The sequence below is a fragment of the Dicentrarchus labrax genome, unplaced genomic scaffold (genome assembly GCF_905237075.1).
Source record: "Dicentrarchus labrax unplaced genomic scaffold, dlabrax2021, whole genome shotgun sequence".
Taxonomy (NCBI): Eukaryota; Metazoa; Chordata; class Actinopteri; family Moronidae; genus Dicentrarchus; species Dicentrarchus labrax.
Window position 1 is genome coordinate 25549667 of NW_026136713.1, and position 19440 is coordinate 25569106.

General features: G+C 38.3%; 2 protein-coding genes across 2 annotated transcripts in view; one reads left to right on the forward strand and one right to left on the reverse strand.

Moving 5' to 3' along the window:
- Window positions 1–1733, forward strand: part of ptprb (protein tyrosine phosphatase receptor type b) — a 32514-nt gene extending 30781 nt beyond the window's left edge. Inside the window, exon 40 of the mRNA XM_051419773.1 lies at window positions 382–1733. Coding sequence (XP_051275733.1) covers window positions 382–404 — 23 coding nt within the window. The 3' untranslated portion in view covers window positions 405–1733. The remainder of the gene's footprint in view (window positions 1–381) is intronic.
- Window positions 1734–8924: 7191 nt separating this feature from the next.
- LOC127374606 (calcium-activated potassium channel subunit beta-4-like) overlaps window positions 8925–19440 on the reverse strand; it is a 28663-nt gene continuing 18147 nt past the window's right edge. Inside the window, exon 4 of the mRNA XM_051420155.1 lies at window positions 8925–17308. Within this exon, the coding sequence (XP_051276115.1) occupies window positions 16984–17308 (325 nt within the window). The 3' untranslated portion in view covers window positions 8925–16983. The remainder of the gene's footprint in view (window positions 17309–19440) is intronic.

The following is a 19440-nucleotide window of genomic DNA, read 5'->3' on the forward strand; positions in this document are numbered from 1 at the left end:
GCTTACTCGAACCGACGCTGCAGGGCGGAGGGAGACGCTCTTATTTCACTCCCAGAAAGATGCAGATATTTGGATTAAAGTTTCATAGTAAACAGCCAAAGTTAAATAAACGGCTTATTTTTATGAACAACTATGAACAACAGTTTATGAAATTAAAATCAACAGGATAAACTACAAACATGTAGTATTATTTATTTGCATTACGTAAGTTATTTCTAGGACATTTGGTCATTTTAATCCAATTCCTGTATTTTATTTTACCCTGGAAATAGGTCTTAAAGTCTAATAATAAAACATATTTCTGTGAGTCTTTCTTTGGGTTTATTAAAACAGCATTAATAATCTAATAAATCATGACTGAAACTTTATTTTCCTCCTCAGATTTCATCTACAACGGACGCTGAACAGACGATCAACAGGAGAGACTTTACTGCGTTAATTATTCAAACTATCTGAGAAAACAACGTTTGACACTCAGAAAAAAACAAAGAAGATTGTATAAAGAAAACACGTAAATGATATCAGACATTCTTGACTTATGTTAAACGTCCATAAACTCAATAAAAACAAACTGAAGCATTAAACTTTAATTAAAACTTTATATGTTTGCTGGAATTACAGGCAAACTTTTTAAATTAGATAATTAATATATTGTTAAATTTGTGACTTTTTAAAATCCAACGTAGCATTTGGACTCAGATAAATTTTAACATATTTCCATTAATTAATGTGGTTAATGATTTTTATTACGGGTTGATCTCAGGTCATTGGTGGTTATTAAAACCTGATGTTAGCTAGTGGTGAAAGCCTGCTAGCTATCATCAATAAAACGGACTGATCACAGGGAAGGAAAGAGCCATCTATTTTTTCTATTATACCTACGTTCTCACTCACTGCTCTATATAAGCTGTTTATTTAAAAAGTTACACATATTGCTGTATGTAAATATTGATGTAATACTCTTTTTTAATGATGATAATGAACATTTACTGTATGTCAACTATTTTTATCCTGTGTAATATTGAGATATTTGTAGCTGTAACTGATTATAAGCTGCTGTATTCAGACTTTACCTGTAACTTCTGCTTTTAAATTGTTTATTTCTAATATGAGAAACACACTAAAAGTCACATTATTTCATAAATTTGGTGATAAAATGTTTAAACTTAATAAGTTTAAGAGAAAAGTCTGAATACAAGGCCTGAACGCCCCATTTTTTATTTTTAAAATGCATTAAATGATGAAATTTGTGATGTTAAAAGAAAATAAATCAGATTTTTTTAAGTTTGAAAAGTTCACATTTGCAATTTGAACATTATTAAATATTATAAATATTTAATAAACCCTCTTTTCTTTCTGTTTGACTCGACTGCTGGAGGATTTTCAGGGTTTTTAAATGTGTTGTATTGATTTATTTCTGAGGACATAATGATCATTGGTTTTTAATCACTGAAAGGAAAACAGGGCTGGGCAATTAATCAATATTATTGATTTATTATAATGTCATCATATGATGATATTATAGCTTGTTTTATTTGTATTTAAAGACTAACAGAATTAGTAATTAAAAGGTTGATTATTATATGTATGATTAAGCATATCTGTCTTATAGTGATATATATTCATTTCAGAAATATATTTTATTGATATTATATTAGCCGGCCCTTGGAGAATGTAAAGCACTTTTTATAACTTGCTGTCAGATAAACTGGATTATTAAACGCTGCCAGATATGTGTGCGTGGGTTCTTTCTTCGAGTGGAGATTAATTCTCAGTTTCACACTGAATCATAAACAACATAATCATTTACATTTGCTTTTTATATTTAGACATTTTAAATAACTATCAGCACACCTGATGACGCTTTACTTGTGATAAGATCTTATAATGTTATTTTAGGAATCGTTCGGAGCTGAAACTATCAAAGACAATTATCAAGTTTTGTTTCACACTAGTTAAGAGTTTAGTCTTATGTAATTTACAGCAGTGGAACACAATTCATTGCTTTACATTTGCTGTATTTATTAATATCGGAGAATATATTTTATTAATAATGTGACAATAATTTAAACCGTATCTCCTACATGTAGCCCGACACTTATTCACTAGTAACGTTTTGCTCTCACAGAGACAGCAGAGGACAGATTTACGTGAAAATGAAACTCATGCACACGGATCAGAAAAAACTATTTAAGACTTTGTAGTATTCAAGGCCAGTAGGTGGCGGTATAACTGCACTAACACCACAAGCCTGCATACAAACGCTCTACAGCGCGGTGAGTATAAACAGGAAGAGAAGATGGCGAAGCTGCACGCTTGAAAAGAGATAATACAAATTATTTTCTGTACAGACAATGAAGTTTGACTCTGGACTAAAAAAAGCCTCCATATTCTTTGGCTGGAAACATAATAGTCATGCGTATCGTTTTTTTTTGTTTACACGCCAAAGATTGACAAAAGATTGAGCTCTGGAACTAATTCAGGCCAAACTACAACAAAAGAATTTCAATTTGGAAATTATACTTTTTTAGCGGACAAAAAAATATATATTAGACGCTGCATTTTAATGGCTCAACTTCCTGTATTTTGTTGATAAACCTCTTCACCTGCAGATTGGAAGAGAACAGCAACAGACAAAAAGCTCTGGCTACTTTTATCCTTCCCCACTCTGCATCTGTGGAGACGATTTCAAACTTCTGATTTCCATATTGATCTAGGGCACGCTGAGGCCTGAGCAGAACTGGGTAACCCAGATACGGCGGCTATCAGGGGCTTAATGGAGATGCGAGGAGTCCCTGTCAGAGAGGCCGAGCTGAGCCCGAATCCCCCAGGGCCCGAACCTCCAACTCATCCCCACCCGCCCCTCTCCGTCCTGGCAGAGATTTATACAGAGACAAAGTTAGATCATCCAACGTCCCACGAGCTTCAAGTCCGTCCTGACAGTGAGCTCAAAGAGGAACAAACAAGTCCAGCCAGCTCGTACAGTCAGGGGAAACATAAATATAGGAACAACATTTTCCACGTGCTTCAGTTCAGTTGGTGGAATAAATGTTCTTAAACATTTAATATGTCATTTCAGCCTCTAGAGGGTCTTCAGGTACAATAACAGTCAACCAAAGAAAATGTTGTTGGACTGAAATTCAACCAGTCGATTGATGGTTGATGGGGAAAGTTAAATCTGTTATTTCTAAGGTTAACTAACTCATCCACAGTCTCTCCATCTGCTAGCTGCTGGGCGCTAATCAAACTTACGTTATCAAGAAAAAGACTTCCTGCTGTTTGACGATTTATTGTTCATACGTAGCATTATCAATACAGGAACAACACGCACTGAAGAGGACTGAAGAGATAAACAGGCTTTCATACAACAACAAAGCTGACACAGTTTCTCTCCACTGTCCCTCAACAAAGTCCAGAAACCTCAACCATCAACATGCTGAAGCAACCATCAGCAGGCTAAACAACAACAAGAACACTAAACCAACAAAACAGAACTCACAGCTTCCAGGTTTGAAGTCGGGTCACAGACAGCCGGTGACGTTATCACTCGTTATTAGCCCTCGTTACTCCGTAGCAGTCTGTAGTAAAAACACATCAAAGATTAACTTTATCAGCTCTTTTGTCCTCTGAGGCTCAATGTAGAGATTTAAGCTGCCTATTTGATATCGTGTCAGTTAGTTTGGAGTAAAGTTAAGCTCTGCCGTCTCCAGTCTGCCAGTAATATTAAAGTTTTATTCTCTCTGCTGTGTTACCCAGAAGTTAACAGCAACGTCACTATTAACAGTTTAATGAACCTAATGAACATATGGAACCTTTACGTACAACTTCCTGATCATCGATGGATTTTCAAACATTTTTAAAGATAATTTCTCTTGCTGATTAAATATCAATAAACATACTGTTTGATTTTATCTCCTAACAGCAGCTGAACCAGACTGGGACAGACACAGTCCAGCTGGGTCCGATCGGTCGAGACTTCAGGATCAGCTCAACGGTGGAAGTGTCTCTTTTACAGAATTGAATTGTTTGACGTTGACCTGAAGCTGAACTCCTCTGTCTCTCTGTGTGAGTTTTAATGGCGCTGGAGAATATCTCAGAGCTGACCTTTCAAAGCCTGCGGTATCAGAGAGGATGACATTTTACATTTACTTCATTTCTTACTTTTTACACAGCCCAGCAGATATATTAAAAAGACCATTAAGACCAAAAGACACAAAAAAGAGACGAGAGAAAATCATTTTAGCTTTCTGAATGTCTGAAACGACTTCTTTGTTAAATATATAAAGAGCTTTAATCCCCGACATAACTGAAGATATAATAGAAGCAGACGCTCTCAAACATTCACAGTGGCTCCAAAGTGCAGTCATTTAGACGTATTGATTGTCGGTGTGTTAATAAATTGTGATATTGATTAACAAACAGCAGGAAGAAGATTTACTGACACTCTTACATAAAGTTTAAAGGATGAAACACAAACTAAGAGCGTACAGGTAGCAGCTCTGTGAGGTCGTACTAAATGCTAACAGTGACAGTTAGGGATGGGAATCGAGAACTGGATGAGTCTGACAGTCGCAGAGAAACAGAAACAGAAACTGCTGCGTATGTAACTGTACTCGCTGCTATTAGCTAGTTCGAGTTTAAACACTGCTAGAGACCAACAGTCCAAATCTCAAAGATATTTCGTTCAGTCAAATAATAATCACAATTAATCAGTCAATATGTTTTTATCCAGCGCCATAAAACACAAATCATCAAATTAAAGAGACGACGTCAACAAATGTTTGTCTTTTATAATTAATTACCAAAATATCTGATATTAAGTTTCTGTCCAACTGAAAGCTCGAGATATAATGCAGGTTGTGGATGAGGATAAAAAACGTCATTATTATTACAGAAAACTCAAAAGTTCTCTCCTGTGACCCCTGAGATTTATCTAGCGACCCTTTGAGGGGTCCGGATCCTCAGGTTTGGACCCACTGCTGAACACAGCACATGTTTAAAAGACAGTTTGAGGTCATTTCAGGTCTTTGTTTCACTTCAGCGCTGAAGGGAGGAGCTGATGTACTGTTCTCAATTAGGTCCTGGTTGTGCTGATGGCAGTGTTGTTAATATTTATGGGATGAGAGGAGGCTGCTGAGAGGGAAGTGTTGTCTGTAGAGGAGGTGTTAAATGGCCACAGAGGGCCGAGAGTCTGCAGGTTTTTAATCCAGCTGAGCACCAAAACAGCTGCTCTCACTGAACCCTCTGCTTACTGTTTGTTAAAATAAGAAGTGATTAAAGCTGAGGGAGGACTGGAAGCACACATCTGATCCTGTAGGAGACTAATTAAAAGTAACAGGTCATTTTAGCAGGAAGTATTTGTGAGGAAGTCTAAAAACTACGGTATGAAGTACACAGTGAGGTATAAAGGACGCTGCTGCTATCGTTCAAAAAAGGCAACAACACGTTTGTGTTTTTATCCCAATGTGACATTTAAAATCCTACTTCAACGTCCATAACTGCAAAAATAACAATGGTTTTCTCTAATGTGCTAAAAATTTAAATTTATTAATTGTTAATGTGTTTAATTAACAAACACAAATGCACAAAATTTGTAGCCTTACTCATGTTTACAAAGGAAGAAAAAAATGATTTGTAATATTTGAGATATGTGTATTTCTTTACATTAAAAATCAAATTAAATTCTCAAAAATAATTCAGAACCGATATTAAAATATGAGAACCAACTCAACAGTTAAAGCAGAATTATTTAAACCAAAGTAAATGAAAATATCGGACCGCTTACAGTTTCCTAATATATCGTAATATATTGAATCGCGATACTTATCGTATCGCCAACGACTGTTAACGTCTTCAACTAACAGTTCAGGAAAATGCACAAAATGTTTGATCACTGGTTAATGAAGGAACAAATAACATATATATATATATATATATATATATATATATAAAACTGTCTAAATAGACGCACTCTGTACATTAAAAATGAAACAGTAAACAATATATAAACTACATTAAATTAGTTTCACCAGCTGAAACACTATTATTTATATTACATTATAATCCAGTGACATCATACATATTATTCTGCATGAGTGCTTTTATTTCTCATACTAGGGCTGCACACTATGGTAAAAACATCATGTTGCAGCTATTTTAACACACATTGTGATTAATGTGACAATTTCTGCATCACAAATGTAATTTTTAAGGGGTTTCAGATGTTTTATTACATCTGGAGTTTTACCTTTATCAATAATCTGCAAACTGCAGCTTTATTTAATAATGAGTACATTTTACTTTTGATTTATATTTTGTATTAATTTAAATCTGCAAAGCTGCTAATAAATAAATGTAGTGAAATAAAAACTAGAATATTATAAGTATAAAGTATAAAGTGGCATAAATTAAAAATACTCAACTTCAAGTGTAACGTTAAATTCCTCACAGATGTACTCGAGTAAAAAAAGTCATAGTGGAGCATTTACAACAAAAATACCTTCAGACTAAATAACAATCATAAAATATAACATTTAGTTTATTCCACAGACAGAAACAATGTGAATTTATTTACTCACCGTTCTGTGTTTCTTCAGTAACGTTGTTTGAATCCTTGTTTACCGCACTTCTCCGTTAGCATTGAAGCTAACGAGCTAACTTTCTGAGTGACGTTTGGCGTTAAACGGATATTTAACCGTCTCACGGTGAACCGACAGAACCGACAGAACCGACAGTGAGCACATTTCGAACTAAACGATGTCAATTTCACCCGGTTTCCTCCCGGTTTTCGTCCCGGTTTCCTCCGGTAGAGCTCCACACGTTTTATTAACGAGTGCAATACCCCGTCTGACCACACACGCTAACCGACGTTTACCGCGTACAATCCAGGGGGCGCTGTTTCCCCACGTAGCTCAGACTCAGAGTAAAGTGGTGGTGAGATGCCAGTAAATGATTTGTTTAATTATTATTTTTGGTATAGAATAGAATATGACCTATTTGTGTTGTATTTGTTTTATTCATTTAAATATTTATTTTATGTGTATAAATACTAAATCTCCTCTGATTTCAGTCTAATTTGTCCTGTACAATCTATGATTTAAAAACAAGAACATTAAAAGCATTCACACACCTATGGATGTAAGCGTGCAGATTATTTAAACAAAAACAGTTAAAGGAAGAAACTAGTTCACCATCAGGTTTGTAAAGGCTTCCAATGTTGTTGTTCTTTTAATCCATCACCTTCTCTGCTCAGCTTCACCTCGTCTGTAGAAACAATGGCTGCTCGCCTGCTCACAAACAATCTCGTATTCCAGATAAACAGTAAAATATGTCTACGCAGCAACAGGATCTGGATCCATATCTGATCAGCTCCCATTGGTACTTGTTTAATTACATTCCTCCACTGCTATTGGAGCAAATGGTACAAAAAGAGAGTTTGTTACTTTCCACCAGTGAATAAAAACATGTGACAGAAAGAGAGACAGTGTGTGTGTTTTTGGGGATAAGTGGTCTGATATTAACTCTGTTGTCCAAGGTGAGAGAGGGTCAGTGTGTGTGTGTGTGTGTGTGTGTGTGTGTGAGTCATTGAATATTCATTGATTATAAAGAACAAGTGGTGTGACTCAGGCAGTACAAGTGTGTGTGTGTGTCCTCTTGTCTGATAGGAGGCCATACTCCATTTTGATGGGATTTGTCAATGAAAGAAAAGAGATGAGGGCAAAGAAGAGGAAGGACAGATGAAAGGAAGGACACAGACGTCCAAACTAACCCACGTCTTTATAATATCGACTGTCGCATTTTTTATTGCGTTTTTGTTTCTTTCTTCTCTTTGTTCCACTTCTCTATCGTTTGTTCATGTTGTTGTTTTTAAATAGATGGAAAAATATCCTGTGAAAGTAAAAAAATAGGACGATTCTGTAACTGTATATAGTCATAAAATGACTGCTTATTTCAAGAAAATGTCCCTTTTTTCACATAAAAAGATTAAAATACAATTAGAAGTCTATTAAAAAAAGTTTTTTCACAGTTTCAGTGTTCAATCATAATTCACAGATGTAAAAAAACGTCATTCTGTAGGTTTCAACCACATTTTACAGTCTTCACTTCTCTATTGTCTGTATACACAATAACAGGTGGTTGTAAAAGGGTCTCCGTTTGGTCGGCTAATCAAGGCCACGACCAAAGTGACTGGATTTCATTTAACTTAAAATATGATGCCAATTATAGACTGTATAATTAAAAATGGACAGAGTCTCCGTGACGTCACCCACAGATTGTGAAGCTCAGTGTGGAGCTGAGGCTGAATGAAGGTTACTGAAACCAGTCGCCTGTCCACACTCTTAATTATACAAACCTTTGAGATTTAATATAATTTAAACAGGTGAGGTGTATTGCAATTTACCACCTGTACAATGAAATTAGCTACAGAGACCAAAAGACTGTAAACATGTTTATTTCTGCTGTTGGACAGTTTAATATGAGGCCTTATGGAGACTCACTGCTGGAGCCTCTAGTGGCCATTAGAGGAACTGCAGTATATATTTATTTTTTGACTTCTTTTCTAATGCAGGACGAGGCTGTTTTTCAGAGACTGAAGGCTCTGTGAATAAAGCTTGTGACCCTAAGTAATAATGTAATAAAACAGGAATTAATTTTAGTTTTATTCACAGAAAGGTATCAGCTGAGTGTATTTTTTAAGTTTTCTTAAACCCCTTAAAATCAAGAAGGCCTCACAACCCACCATGAAGCTTTGGTGACCCCTAGTGGAGGTCCCGACCCCCAGGTTGGGAACCACTGCTCTAAAGTACCCCTATAGGGGTCTGTGTGGAGAAACACTGTTGTATCCAACCGGTTGTTGCATCTCTGATTCCCTAATTTCCTGTCGTCTCTCCACTGTAACTAACAAAGGCAAGAAATGCCCAAAATATTAATAAAACATCATTTATTAAGACATAAAATACAAAGATAATAGCTGATCTTCTAAAAATATCCTGTAATATTCAAACTAAACAGAAGAACGATCTCCATCCACTAATAGAGATGTGAGATGTGTAAAGAAAAATAAATAAATGAACCTTGAGTTAAGACTTTTTTTGTTTTTCTCTTCGTAGACACATTTACAATAATGAAACAAAAAATAAATAAATGTTAAAATGTGAGGCTGGACGAGCACAAAAGGCTGCAGTGCGACTCAAATGTGAACACAAAATGTGTTTTTATTTAAAGATCTCTATCAGGCACTATAGTTATCATCGTTAAAACACGGGCGAAGCGGCTACCTGGGTCACATGGTACACAGCTGAGGTTCTGAGGAGATGAAGGACGACGAAATACCTGCAGACGACACAGTGCGCAGTACAAAGGTGTGATAGGAAGGAAAACAGGAGCTTCCTGCTCGATCATACAACAACAACAATAATAATGACATTAATACATTAAATTAAAGACAGATTTTGCTCCATGTGAGCCATTGGTTTAACTCAGGGGGGAGAAATAAATCAGAAAATCAATTAAAATCTCATTAAATACCAAAATCACGTCTGTGAGAATAAACACTTCTGTTTTTTGTGGTGAGGAAGCGAAATACAGCGTTTAGTTGCTACTGCAGTTCACAGCTTAGCATATGGCTTTAGATAGAAAATCTAACATTATTCATCTCGGACAGAAAGACAACAACAGCTCATAAAAATACACAGAAATGCTACGGTGGAGCTACATTTTCTTTGGAGAGTACGGATGATTCAGGGACAACAAGATGGCTTTTACTCAGTTTACTGGAACCTCGTTTGTACTCAAAAACAAACAGGGACGGATCTAGAGAAATATTCACAACTATATGCGGATTTAATCACAAAAAATGCCTTGAAAAACACCCAAAATTAAGATATTTGAACTCTAAAACATTACATTTGTAAAGTATTGAAGAGAAATATCTAAAAGGTGGCATTATAAATCAATAAATAGTTTTATTTCCACATCTTTGTCACATTTGTGGTGGCCATGCATGTTTTTTAGGGTTGGCAGCTGCCTCCTCTCTCTAGATCCGGCCCTGAAAACAACAGTTAACAGCAGAAACAAATTGGATTCATAAAAGTCTCCCTTTGCACTCCAATAAATGCACAAAAATACAGTACGATATCCAAGGTGGAGATACGTTTGTATCTGTCAAAGATTAGAGATTTTATTTGACAGATCTGGATATTTACCATCAGCTCTTCATGGATATTAGTTCCTTTTTCTTCAGTGTTGTTTTATTTTTTGTGTCACTGATTTGCTGATTTTCTAGAAATAGTCTTGTTGGCAAATTGAACCCGGAAATGTTGATTACCCTAAAGTTTTATGTTGGGAATGATTAGTGAGGCTCCCGACTGTTTAGACACTGCCAGATGTTAACTTGCATATGTTGAACCATTTTCATATTTAGCACATTCAGCTATAACATGGACAATATTTTATACGATATAGGAGTGGTTTTTATGAAATTTTTAAAGTACAAAATGGCCATTTAAACTGGAAGTGGCCATATTTCAACTCCTGTTGGAGTGTGTACTGTAATTCATTCCTGTATTTGGGAATTGAGAAAGCTCAATGTCATTGGTGACAGTGTTCAGACATAATATTTCTTCAAATTTCTCCAGTTCTGCTGCCGTTTTTGCTTTGCTGTGCACCATTTTGTGTCTTTGCTGCTGTGGTTATGTATTAAGCCAATAAATAACTTCAAAAATCGACTCAAAATTAATCACAATCAGCCCAACAGGAGTTGAAATATGGCCACTTCTGGTTTAAATGGCCATTTTGTACTTTGGAAATATCAGAAATGGATTCATCATCCTCAATAACCCCTCAAAACCACTCCTATATTGTCCCGATCGGCCAAGCAGCTGCTGAAATACTGTCCATATAGCTGATTATTAATGCTAATTATGCAAATTGCCCAACGTATGCAAGTTAGCATCTGAGAGTTTCTAAATGCTGGAGACACAGACTGTACATCTCTAACATCAAACTCTACACTGAGGCTCTATTGGCTGTAAGGAAAGCTTCTAATCCAACAGGTTTTATTTTATTTTAGAAGAAAAACGGAAAGAAAGAAAGAAAGAATACAGGGGAAAGTAGAGAAAAGGTAAAAAGGAAAGGAAGAAAGTTGGATTAAAAAAGAATAAACCTGTGAGGCAGATGGACTGGCAGCTACTGCACGAGCTACGGGTTAGCTTAGCTGCTGCTAGCACCAGTTATATCAGAACTGGAGAGTGTTAATTGAAAGAAGAACAACATTGAAGGCTTTTCTCAATTGAAAAGATGTTTTCGCTTTCCTCCTGACTGGCTTCAGTAAGAGTTTGACTACGTTATATAGTTCATTGATCTGATTGGTTGCCTATGATAGAAGGTGATCAATGGATCTAATTAACTGCCCAGTATTAAGTGCCTGACAACTTTTTCAAACAGTTTCCAACGACGTCACTGGGGGAGTCAAATTAAAGAGAGAAAATTAAATATTAAGAAGAATAAAAAGGAAAAGCATGAAGACGAGGAGGTAAAAGGGGAAGAAGAGAGAACAACAAAGCTACATCCTGAAGCTACATGAGTCGTTCCTGCTCTCGGCTCCACATTCAGTCAGTTGCTGTAAACTGCAAATCTGTGGAAACTTTAAAGTCCACATGAAACAGAAATCAGAGTCCTGTGGCCGGCTGCAGTATAGGTCATAAACCCCGCCACCCCCCTCCCAATGTTCACATATTATTCTGATCAGTGTGGTTTTAATTAGTTATTTGAAGCAATAAAAAAGGGGGTTCACGCCATGATTGACAGCTGAGCTCTGCTCACGGTTGAGTCGCCCAGGCGTACGGGCGGGACTTCAAAATCACGGCGCCAACCCTGACTGCTTTGGCTCCGAATGATCTCACCAACACAAGATGGCAGCGGCTGTATCCGAGACATTTTGGCTTAATTTTTGTGAAGTGGAGAAGCTATGATGTAAAACAAGGTGTTTAATTTGTTCCTTTATGAGTCTGTTTGTGTTCTTGCAGCAAAATCTGTTAAAAAAAAGTACAAATAATGAAATCTGTGCACATTAGGCCTAAACGGGCGATCCCACAGAGACGCATCGCTACAGGGACGACTGCTTCAAAAACGCCTCGGCAAGAAACACAACCAGTATTGTATCGCACTACAGGGTGAATCCAAATGGATTCAAACAATATACTCCGTAGCTCTCACAGTGTTTTAACTTGCGTGCGAGAGGAGTGCACGCCAGGCACACCAGACCACAGGAAAACAATGGATATGTTGGCGACGCGTTTCCAGTGATGTGTCTCTGCGTGATCTGACCCCTTACAGAGGAATAAATAAAGAATATTTTACATTCATAGTTTGTTTATAGTCACAATTTGCTGAGAACACGCTAAAATCTTGCTTCTACTTCTGCTCAGGTCAAAATCAACAACACATATCTGAGAACAAACATCGACACAGAACAAACTTTTCCACGAGGAGCTGCGCAAAAAAATAAATTAAATGTGCTACCGCAGCAACATTCAAGTTTCCCACAAAACATAAAACTGCGGAACCTGAGGAGGAAAATATGTATTTACAACAACAGTCAGTTCACACAGAGAACAGAAGCAATCCGCAGACTGAAGTTTGGCTGTTTTACTTTTTCATTGGCAGCGACATCACTTGGACTTGTGGCTGTTGCTTAGCAACGTGTAGGTAATTTTTAGACTGTTGGTAGGAATTTGGAGACGACGCTTGAAGATCAAAAACTCCCTCTGATACAGGATGAATCATGTTTGGTGATAGCAGATCTATTGTTAACTCTGCTGCGTGGCAGGGAAGTAATTCAGCCTTTCAAAGTTGTTGTACTTAAAACAATAATTTCACTTTTTCCCAGAGCTGCTTGCCTCGTTTTATAGAAATGCGTCAAAACAACAAAGACGAATCAGACAGATTATCACACAGGAATCCAGAAAATGACACTGGATCCTCGAGCACATCACTAATTTCTCCCTGTTTCACTGAACAAACCACTGATGATGATCCTGATATGCTGCCATACTGACTCCCAGCTGGATGCAACCACTACGACCAAAAGTGAACTCAAACTCCTTCAGAAGCCTCTGACACCAACTGGTTTTGGTTTAGGGAGCGAATCCAGCAGACCTCGGCCTCCTGACCGGCTCAGGGTCCCCGTAGCGTCAGAGCTAAAAGGGAGTGCTGCAAAAGGCGGACAGCAGAGTGTTTATTTGAGCCGTATGGATGTGGTTTCACTCTAATTTGGCAGCATTGACTTTATATAAAGATGGACAACATGAGAGCTGCCCAAAACATCTCAGTCGCCCCCTAGTGGCTGGTTGCAGTATAGGTCATAAACCCAGTGCCGTCCAATTTAACAGATGGGACAAACTAAAAAATCAAAATACAAGTCAAATACAAGTTTCCCAAAGATAATTTCTGTCATACCAACAACAAGCTTATCTCATCAGTGTAGATTTCTTTGTTTCCTCGGTACAAAAGGGCGACAACAAAAACAAAACATCGGTATCGGCCCAGAATTTCCCGGCGTGTCTCTAATTCTGACCTGAAACCAAACAGCCAATCAGATTCACAAGAGTGTAGACGGACACATTACAGTGCACTGCTGGCAGAGTCTCTAAAACAGCTCCTCTACTTTCAGCTGCAAATCCCACTGATGGACAGAAGTAAAATAAAAAGAATACATAATGATCGGTCCTTATTGCTTCTCTAAAAACACACGAGACAACAACAACAGTGAAGACAAAGCAGTCCCGACCGCTACGAAACTCATGAACCACCATTATTTTATAATTTATAGTCCAGAATTAATCAGTCACCACTGCAATGACAAATACAAATGTAGGGAAATAACTTTATTAAGTCTGTCCTGTTCCTCACTGATCAGCTGTCAGTTCAAGTGTATCCGGATTAAATCCAGACTATATTCAAGACTTTTATTTACACTGCGCCACAAACTGTTTATGAGTGTTGGGCTAGTTACTCAAAAAGTTTAATTCATTACTCTTTTCAAAAGCAATATCATTACTTTACTTATTACTCCCTTTCAACAGTAATTAGTTACACTATTAGTTATATTACTTTCCTGCTACTCCCCACAGAATTAGTAATTGTGTTCTTTCTCCCCAAAATTCAGACTAATGACGATTAAAAATCCTGTTTTGTTTGTTAAAATCAAAGTAATGGAGTATTTCCATCTTCCAAACAAGTTTCCTCTACGATTACAAAACTGAATCCATGGATCCTTAATTATCATCATCAAACCTGTGTTTACCACTATTTCATGTTAAAATGGCTGCAGTGAAAAAGTGTTTGCACTTTATAGCGATGCTGTAGTCAAGACCACCTTTGTCGAGTCCAAGACCAGGACTAGTCGAGTCACGACCGAGTCCAAAGAGGTTTGAGTCCAAGGTGAGTCCATGTCCAAATGAGAGAGATAGAGTCGAGACCGAGGCAGTAACAATGGTTTTACCAATGAGATGAGTTTCGGCAACCTGGTGTACGACTGCAAGTGACATTGACAGAGGTTCGTGACCTTGGTTACCAGGCAACCAATGTCAATGCTTGAAGTGCGCTTCATCAATGGTTTTGTTTTGAAGGAGGAAGTCCTACAGATCAACTAGAATAAGAAATACCAATGAGTCCAAGACGAGTCTGAGACAAGAGACAAAAACATCTCAAATGTGGACTCGAGTCGAAGACCTGAGTACTACAGCACTGCTTTATATTGTAACCAGACAATACTAAAGCATCGTTTCCATCCTTATATGTGTTTAAAATCCTTGTTTAGGCTGTAATTAATGTGATTTAAGGACCAATTATTAAAGAAATGATCTCTTTTCCAATTATGACTCTACATTACGTTACCTGCTCTTTGCCCTAAATCATAACCAATCCAGTGCTTTTACCATTTAAATACCTTTAAAGTGGACGGCAATCAGTTTTTGCCACAACACCTGTCTTTTCTGGCCATCATTCAGAGACAATAAAGGCATTTTAATTGTCCGAGTTGACTTGTGATGTGAATCCTTATCCAGATCACCTCAAACTAATTCAGTCCAAGAAGCGCTCCCAACAGAGTTTTTCCTCGATACATTTAAGTCTTCGATCCAGACGATCCACATTAAGTGACTCGGTGTAAATGGGGTCACTGGCATCCTGCTTTAGTCACATGGTCTAGATTTTGTCCTCGTTACCACTGAAGGCAACATTTGAAAGAAAGAAGGCCTCTGGGCACCGGCCATGTGTTTGTTTTTATGTCCTCTCCCCCAGTGTTTGCTGCCTGTTTAACATTCAGTGATCACGCTGCTACAGCATCCTTTCATTACCTCCTTAATTAGATTGAAAGACTTGATTGATGCTCTACTTGTTTCGAGGCTTGTTGGTTGCTTCATGGAGGGAAGACTGATTTTACAACGGGGCTGAATTTCTGTCAGATTGGTTTGTCGTTTGAGGTCACCGAGCCTGAATAAAGGCGTGCTGTTGTTCCCAAACTTTTTTCTGCTTTAGACTCCACTTCTTGTTTTTGACGTCAGTGCCACCAATTTCACCTCTAAACTTCCTCACATGGGTTCATTTCATTACTGTTCAAATGTTTTAATTACCAAAAGTCCATAAAATTTATACAAATTTCTTTAACAGAACATTGTTTCTTTGTCTTTCCTCTCCCATTAATCATCTCACAACCCCTCAGATTGATCTGATGACCCTTACGTTGGGAATCAGTGGGCTAAACTGTATATAAAGTTGTTCAAACTAGCTCCAACTAGCAGCTACAACAGTAAAATGCTGCTCTAACATTCATTCATCAAGACTTTAATGTGTGTTATAGCAACAAATATTTTTACTTTTGATACTTTAAATATATTTTGCTGATGATACTTTTACTTAAAGCTCTAATATGAAACATTTCCGCGTTAACATGTCTATAAACACTAGACTTGTTATCAGGGTCAGTGAACACCGAAGGAACTGGGAGAAGCTGACTACAATGACGGTAATGGTGGTGAAGACAACAACTCCCATGATCCCACGCTGCTTCACCACCTCATCAAACTTCCTCTTTTCTTATTGTTCTGATGTGAGAGACCCCCTAATGGCAGAAACTACAGACTGTATCTTTAAGTAGGATTTTGAATGCAGGACTTTTACTCGTAATGGAGTTTTTGTTTTGTTGTCTTTTACTTGAGTAAAAGGGTCTCAATATTTCTTCCACCACTCATTAGATGACGAAAATGCCCCCAAAACAATCTCAGAAATAAAGGACTGTAACAACACTAGGACAGCTGAGTTTGAAGGATGACTTTAGAAGAGAGCGTAGACGTTTTGTGCGCACTGGAAAACAAAAAAAATAATGAAATCTGAAGTTGTTTTGGACGCTGTTAAACTCACACAAGGTTAAATCGTACTGTTGAACCTCTATGGACTCTTTTATCTTCCAATCTGTAATGTAAACCCAAGAAACATGTTTCATGTTTCAGAAACCCTCAATGAAAGTTTGCATTGAGCCATAGAAGCTAGAGGAACAGCAGCTAGCCTGAAGAGGACTTTGGCTCTATTCATTAACAGTTATGGCTACTGGGACTCAAAGGGAGAACTACATTAAGAGAAGAGCTACAGTTAAGACCGCAGTAAAGAGCAGCTGTTTGACTCTTCATTCACAGCACTATTGTCATTATAGGAACTGACTCTAGCACAGAAGATATGCTGATTATAAGATTCAACTCAGCGGCGTCCATAAGTCGCTGTTGATCCAGTTTGTTGAGTTATGAAAGGTGCTGATGTTTCTGCTGAAATCTGTAGGCAACAGGGTGGATTTCCCCTCATCCTCGTTTCATCTTCGCTCCAGACAGCAGGGGGCTGCTGGCGGCGTCCTCAGCCAGTCAGTCGCCCACCAGCTCGTTAGCATCCCAACGGACTGAATTTCATCAAGCGGAAAAACAGCTTTCTGTTTTAATGTTCTCGATCGCGGCGCCGCACCGGCACCGCAAACAGCGGCAGGGTCCTTGTCGGCGACGACAGCTCAGGGTCAGAGTTCGTCGAGAGTGGGTCTTCGGCCTTGTTGCCGCGGCGATCTGAGGGCGTGGCGGACAGGTCTTGGCACACTTCGTAGGAGCATTTCCTCTTCTGGAGAGCCTCCGCTCGAACGGCCAACGAACGCGCGCACACCGTCAGGAGCACAATGAGGGTGCCCAGAAGGAGCGACACCATTGGCCAGAGGACACAGTGCAGCAGGACGCTGGTGTCGTGGGAGCGGCGCCACAGAACGTCATCTGGCCTGAAATCACAAGAAACAAACAAACAGTAAAAGCAGGATTTACAGCAGGTGTTTCGTTTTTCTGTAAATTCTTTAATTCCTGCAGAGATTTCACATTAAAAGACTGAAGTCCTTTTTCACAGCAGCCAATCTGACATGAAACAGTAGGGTAAACACTGTCTTTCTCTGTCAGTGATACTACTTAAAGAAACATTGTGTACTTTTCTACAAAGGAATTGCTATTGTTTACAAAGAATGGAATAAAATATATTTAATTAAATTGTTAAACGTATATTATTTTATTTAATTTACATGATTTACATAATTTACATTTAATGTTTTCGCCTTGTGTGAGGGAGCTACGTGACATCCAGTTGTAAAATTCATCGTGGAGGACAGCAATCAAGAAATGGGACAGAAATGGAACGTAACATTAGTGCGGCAAAGCTATCAGCGATCCATCATCAACTGAGCATAAAGCTAACCCGATATTAGTGGAGATAATCTACTGCCAGTTCAACATTAGCAGGGCTAAGCTATATTAAATGCAATATTAGCTAACAATGCAAACAGTTAACAGGGTAACTAGCTAATTATTTCTGACAATAGATCCTCCTAAATGTTAAACACTGGACCTTTAAAATGTGGAACGTACCAATACAGTCACATCTTAAGCTAGCAAAATGATGGCTAACTAACTAACTAACAAACAATTGATGTGAGTTAGCTAGCTAGTTAGCTAGTTAGCCTTGCACATAGCATAATGAAGTATGGGAAAGGAGGAAGTTGACCGAGGTTCTGACTGCGGTTTACTCAACTGTTATTGGAGCACAGAGCAAAAAGGGGGCGGGACTTAGGAGCGAAAATGGGCGGGGCTTATGAAGGGTTACATTCCTGTGAGGACGGTAGCAACCCCATGCTCCTCTCTGGAGCTGTTTCCAATGAAAAGTATATCCAGTACAAGGCAAAGTCAAGTAATACTAATACTACAGAGTTGCATAGAGTTTTTGGAATATAACCTTAATGAAATAACCCCATACATCAACTGTTTCCTCACCTCAACAAACCTCTCAAGTGCTCCAGTTCTTTTTCTCTAAAATACAAGAGAAAAGCTTATCTGTAGCATCAACGAGCTCCCACCGGGCTCTCATTTACGAAGCAGAGTTTCCTCATTCTGATCCTTCTGGTGCAGAGACAAAAATAAAACTAGCCAAGGTCACAGGTAAGCATCGTCTGAGAATAATAGGAGGATTACGCTGACACGCTAAAGGAGATCTATGTTTTTCTCTGGCTCATCAATTCTCGGTCACAGCGTGAAAGAAAAAAAGGTTCTGCGCTTCTGAACAGGATGACATAACCTGAATAAAAAAAGAAAAGCTTCTTTTATCTCTGACAATATCCAGCCACCTCCCTTTATACTTCAAGTGTACCTCCAGGTTACAGTGGAGGTTTGATTAGAAGACCTTCAGTTTCAGTTGGATATTGTCATCATTTTCTCACTTTATTCATGTATCAGTGTTTGTTTTGGTGCAAACTGCAGTCTTTAGTGTGCTTTAATCTGTAACATCATCCTCATCAAACAGTGTATAAGCTCTGGCTCTATGTTCTATATGTAGTTGAGTTCTTCCATTATCCCAAATGTTTCCAACAATGTTCAAACTCAGAGAAATCCGTCATTTTCCAGGACGTCCTTTGTCTGTCCAACAGCGTGGGAGAAGCAGTGATTGTTAAGGTGGAACTGCTTTATTCAGTGTGTTTAAGGTGGAACTGCTTTATTCAGTGTGTTTAGTGGTTTTAATCAGCGGGTCTGTTTGTGTTGGAGAGGAGGAGACCTCTGTGGATCATTGGGCTCCCGGTAGAAACCTCCTGAACCATGAACACTGAAGGAATCCTAACCGGGAGAAGCTGACTGCAATGACGCCAATGGTGGTGAAGACAACAACTCCCATGATCCCCCGCTGCTTTGTGGAACTCTTTTCTGATTTAAAACATGCTGACCGTGAGAAACTTTAACTGAAAAGTTAAACTGAAGTTAATGGCCTCTTCTGTGGGGTCAAAGGTCGCAGGCAGACAATTTAGAAGTGGAACATTTGTGTCAAAAAGACGCCCACGTATTGCTGCAGGCTGCGGCGGCCATCTGCAATCTCCCGTGG